General features: G+C 34.6%; 1 protein-coding gene across 1 annotated transcript in view; it reads right to left on the bottom strand.

The window, feature by feature from the left end:
* Positions 1–1,358: 1,358 nt before the first annotated feature.
* LOC131037740 (FH protein interacting protein FIP2) overlaps positions 1,359–6,000 on the bottom strand; it is a 186,215-nt gene continuing 181,573 nt past the window's right edge. The window contains exon 8 of the mRNA XM_057969934.2: positions 1,359–1,471. Coding sequence (XP_057825917.2) covers positions 1,359–1,471 — 113 coding nt within the window. The remainder of the gene's footprint in view (positions 1,472–6,000) is intronic.

The raw sequence follows: 6,000 nt of genomic DNA, 5'->3' as shown, positions 1-6,000 counted from the left end.
GAAATGAAAATCAGTTTAAACTTCATCTGGATATACTTGCAATCTACATTTCTTTCCTTAGCTCCTATATGGATATCAAATTCATAGGAGATACATTAGAACAGCCACAAAGTTTTAGGAAAGTGGATGCAACATTTAAGGGAACGTGGAACTGCATAGCAGTGGATGAGAATGATGTTATGTATGTCTTTCCTGTCCATGCTGGCAGTCCACACAAGGAGCCATCTAGAAAAGCAACAAAACCCCTACAAATAAATCCCATATTTCATATTCCATTGCCTGGTTAAGCAGCTGTCAAATTCTTTGCAATATCTGCCAAGATCTAGCAAAAAGTCTTCATGTCCTTTCCAAAGCCATAAAGGGTGTTCTGAGCTGTATGTGCAAGTGTTTACATGTTGAAAGCAAACCTTTGAGGACTTAACAAAAGAGAGTAAGGAAAGTGGTAAAGAAGGATGTTGTAGTGATGCACGACCAAATACAAATGCCAATCACTCTTGAGGAGGACAAATAAATTGGAGTTTAAATTTGCAGCAATGAGGCTAAAAAACCTGCATATTCCCCTTATCATGCTTCTCAGCCATCTTTTTACTTGAAAGGGCAGGAAAACTAAACCTTTTGACAGCTCTACATTTTTTGGTCGGTCTTGTTTACACACAAGAAAAGTAAACAATCCTACTGAGTTGTGCTCCCCCACTTCTCTTCCCCTCACTAATATGACCAACCCTCCATCTCTAGTCAGCATTCAGCATTCAAACAGTCAGCCTCAACAAACCCCTTTTTCTTCAGTCTACCCTAACCACTACTACAAGAGTTCCCAACCCATCCAGTAAAAACTTTCCTTTGCTTCCTCTTCTAATACCTTGCTAATTTCTACTTCTTGGAGGGGACAGAGACAGTAGTACCTACCTATCACCTTTGAAAATACGGTGATTTGTCAAAACTCTTACCTTCTGGGAGCATATCCTTTCCTAGCAAGGGGAGAGAGAAGGGATAGGTCATCAGAATAATAAACATCTTATTGGTATATCTAATTTCTTTTAAATGGTATCTATGAATTCAGAAAGAAAGAGTACATTATTGGTAGAACCAAAAAATTTGTAAACAACGTATATGATTTCAGAGAACGTCCTCTTATTAGTACAACCAAAATATCTTACACCGTGTCTATGCTTTCAGGCAACAAATGATACAATTGTTCCTTGGTACATTAATCCCAGCTCAAAAGCTAACCCTCACATCACCAACTATTTCTTGTTGGTGTTGCACATACTAATTTCTAAGTACTACTATTAAAATCTAGAGATGACAAATGTCCATAAAATCCGAAATATTTTAATCCATGATTGTTGATAGCTAAGTTAAAGAAATGGTAAAAAAAAGCAACTAAGAAAAGGGTGTTCAAAATTATAAACCTGTAAATGTGCCGAACGAAGGTCAGCTTCACAAAAGCTACAAGAAATTAAGCAAGCATCTGCAAGATTGAATTAGCAAAGACAAATTTAAGTTTTACAAACCTAAGATAACATACAAGAAATTCTAAAATTCTATCAATGTGCGAAAATTGTAAAAGAAAAATCCTTACATGCTAAGGAGAAAGTTTTGCCAGCCTTAGAAGTGCCATACTATATTATTCACATATTCTATTGGAAATAATAATATTCTATTGGAATGTCTAGTAAACTAAATAAAAAATTCAAAAATCCAAAAAAAATTAGGATTCTAAACATAATGGCATATACATTACCCTAGAGAAAAATAAATACAAAGTGTATTATCTGACATTAAAAAAGATTGATCAAAAGATATCTAACCATCTTAGTTTTGGCCCAACAGCAATAAAACATAAACTGCCTTGTCATTAAATAGCTTAATTGTATAAACCAAACAAAAAGGTCATACTTTTTCTTGGACTACAACTTTGCACTGTCTCCAGATATAGACTCTAGAATATTCTATTACTCAGAGCAAAATGGCCTAAAACAACAAATCGCAAGGACAAATATGAGCTTAGGTAGAGCAGGATGGTAACTCCTAAATAGAACTTCATAGACAGAAAAGGAGACACAAGGAACTTGCTCAAAAAGACTAAGATTTTGTATTCTCTAATAAAGAAAACACGATCCACAGTGTTGTATGAATTTCCTAGAACATCAAGAAAAATTTAGTTAACTTTGCCAAGCAGAAGGTGGGGTTTTGGAGAGGGAGCTGCATGAGAAGTGGGGAAGGTGGGAAATGAGGGAGGGAAGAGGGAGAGGAAGGCGTAGGGGCAGGACAATGTGATGAACCCTTGCTGATTCAATTCTTCAATCTGCTGTAATTTATTATTTTTTTGTGTTTTTGGTTATTAGAGATGGTCTTTCAGATATAGACAGAAGTTGCAAAAGGGGTTTCTTTAATTTTCAATACATATTGAAAGAATACATGAAATTAATCAGCTGAAACAATAAATTGGAGAATTTAGAAGCATACCCGTAGGTCCTAAGCCAATTTATTGAGATTAAAAGATTCAAACCAGCAACTTACAAAGTTCTAATTTTTATTCTGAAAACAATTCAGATCTGCTCTTATTTAATAATAAGACGCCCAAACAGTGAGAAGATGGCACCAATAAATGAGCAAGCTGTGTGTTTGGGAAAAGAGGCTTCCAAACCACATAAAATTATCAGTAATAACAGCAAATAGAAAACCTACAACCAATCTGCCTTGTAAGAAGCCAAATCTGCCCCAATTTGATTCAATTTGACTTCTAAATGAAGCCAACCAAGCTGTAACAATTCGATTGATCTTTCACAATCTCAAAGCTACTGAATTCTGAAGAATGCACGCTCTCCAAAACAGGTCCAAACCCTAGCTGCCATAGCCAAGTGCTCAAAAGAAATGTCAAATGCTCAAAATCAATTAATGAGGTCTAATTTCATCTTGGCTGCCTAAATACCCAAAAGGTGCAATTTTTGGCAATTAGGGTTTTAAAAAATCATAACTTGGTTTTAGGGTTCCCAACTTAACCCTAAAAGGGACGCCCAACTTAGGAGATATCAAATTTTCACTTAAATAAATTCAAGTGATGCACTTTATGATTTTATTTTAATATTTTATTAAAACATTAATTGCCTCCGAGAACCACTTAAAAATTCATATCTCCCTTACTATCGCTCAGAAACAGAATCCGTCAAAAGCTGGGGCCACAGTTCGCCATGCCAATGAAAATAGGACCATGTCTATTTTTGGCAGTTTTTCCCTAAAAAATAGGAACTCAACACTGAACTAGAACAAATAGACTGACCACTCCTCAAGATATTGCATAACCCCCTAATCCATACCCTGTTAGCCTACAACGGTCCAAAAATAGGCTAACTCCTCAAACCACTGTATGTGACTAGGATGGGGACATTACAGACAAGCAACAATTGTTTAATTGTATATATTTTTAATGATTAAACAATGAACAAATAAACAATAAATCTACATAGAAGAATAATGATGTATTATTGTACAAATAAAAAACAAACACAACAAATTTTACTTCTAGCTTCTCAATCCCATCACTTGAGAATAATTAATACTCTATTAAACAAAAATTAAGGTACCGAAAAATTATAATCAAGGTATGGCTGAATCTTGGAAGTGTCCTTCCCTCAATCATTTTTGATGAACAAGGAAGTTTTGTTCAAGGTTAGGAAATGTTTGATGGTGTCATTCTAACTCATGAAATGACATGCTCCTTGAACCTCTCAAAGGATATGGGCATGATTGTAAAACTTCGCAATAGTTGTCATGTCCTTTTTTTAGGTTGTCAATCGGAAAAGACTTAGCTTAATATCATATTTCCCATAGGCTATTGGGGTGATGTAAGGGAAATAATTTGATAAGTTAACTCATGTCCGAAAAATAGCAACAAATTATATTATTAAAAAAAGTTGTTTTAAAAGAGGAAACAAAAAGTATTGTAAGTCACAAGGTACAAAGTGATGTTATTTTGAAAAGTTCTTCTAGAGACTTCTTTTGGAGGGCAAAGGGAAAAATATTAAATTATTTTATTTTGTCAAAAGTGGATATAAAAGAAGGGTTTGGACAAAGGAGAAGGCATTCCAATTTTCATCAAATCTTTATTCTCTAAGGTTGAGATTCATTCATTTTTTCAAGGATGACAACCCTTGTATTCATTTGAGTAATTCCATTTAGGGATTACTAGTGTGCTGCAAATATTAGATTTGAGAAAGAAAACCCTCATCTTTGTTCGCAAAATTTCAATAGGGATTGCTCGTGTGCAAAAAGTTGCAAAAGTATTTCTAGTTTAGTTGATTTGGTGTGAAATTTGAAATGATAATTCGTTATATATTAATTACAAAAGAAACAAAGGCTCCTTATATAGAGATTAGAATCGATGCTTCTAAAACAAAAACAATCATGAACTAAAGCAATAAAAAGAAACTACACTAATTAAAAGACTAAAGGACCATTATAGCATTATAATAATATTACCTTAATACCCTCCCTTAATGGCCATTCTACTAACTACCCTACAGAAGACATGACATAATCTGCAGGTCATTTGGCCATGAATGCAAATAAGGTCAGCCTCTTCTCCTCTGAATGCTTTGCAACATGAGCCCATTGTTAAGACCCTACCTAGTTGGACTTCTAATTAGCCAACGCTTTCTATAGAACTTCTTCATAAGACCAAGAAACAAAAGCCATCCCTCCAACATGATGTTGGGTAACGAAGCCATCCCTCCCACTATCCAAAGACACGGAAACCAAGATCAACTTCTCAAACAACTTCACAATTCTGAAAAACCAAGATTTTGCCAAAAATCGTCAAAAACCTTTTGCAAAAAACATTGTTTGCCCTAGAAACCCTAAGTGCAAACCAAAACAAGCTGCAAGAAACCACAATTTTGTGGAAAAATCGGCAAACCCTCGATGCAATACTGAAATCACACATGATTTTGTGAAAAAATTGATAAAAACCTTCAATTTGTGAAAAAACAGTAAAAACCTTTGTTTTGTGGAAAAATGGTAAAAACCCAAAGAATAGCAACCCCTTTCATGATTTTTTGTGGAAAAAAAATTAGAAAACTCTCCAACTCACAAAGAACCCACAATTTTTCTGTGAAAAATTGTGTAAAAAATGAAAACCCATGATTCTAAAGAAAAAAATCATGCAAAAATAGGTCTGAGATGAAAAATTTTGTGAAAAAAATCATCAAAAAACCTTCACGTGCTGAAACCATAGCCACAGAGCTACTAAACCCATGATTTTTTTTTTTAAATCGTCAAAAACCAAAAAGACGTCGGTCGCCATGTCTAAAACATGAGCAAAAAACCCTAGGTTTGAGTGCAATCACCCATGATTTGCTTAAACCCTTGCCAAGTAAGCCACGATTTTCAGGAAAATCATAAAAATTTTGTAAACCCTCACACGGAATAAACCAGTCTTCACGTGGACAAAACCAAATGAAAAAAAATAGGTAGACAAATAGACCCATCACATCTCATGCACCCACAAACCCAGACCTCCAACAGAAAAAACCAGTCGTGCAGAAAGCAGTGAGTCGTCGCGTGCAAGAAAAGAGATGAAAAAAAACTTTTTGCATCAGAGATCACGGCCTTGCAAGTGTAGCGAATCAAGAGTTTTAAAGCTTAAAAACAAAACATCCGGGTTGCAAAAGAGAATTGATGAAAAAACAACCACTATTCTCTGAAACCCTCACAATCTTCACACGACCCACAATTTTTCAGACCTTAGATTTTAAAAACCCTCAATTGTGCAAATGAACAATCCACAATCTCTAACAGCAAACCACATTTTTTCCTTAAAAAAAGATTCAAAACAGTTCAAGTAGAAGCCACGATTTTTTTTTTTTTAAAAATCGCCAATAAAAACTTGCGACCTCTGCTAATACCATGAAATAATAATTCATATTATATTAATTACAAAGGAGGCGAAGGCTCCTTATATAGAGATTACAAATAATGCTTCTAAAACACAAACAATTG

The sequence above is a fragment of the Cryptomeria japonica genome, chromosome 6, assembly GCF_030272615.1.
Source record: "Cryptomeria japonica chromosome 6, Sugi_1.0, whole genome shotgun sequence".
NCBI lineage: Eukaryota > Viridiplantae > Streptophyta > Pinopsida > Cupressales > Cupressaceae > Cryptomeria > Cryptomeria japonica.
The sequence above is the reverse complement of the archived record's forward strand: the minus strand, read 5'-3'. Positions and strand labels throughout refer to the sequence as shown.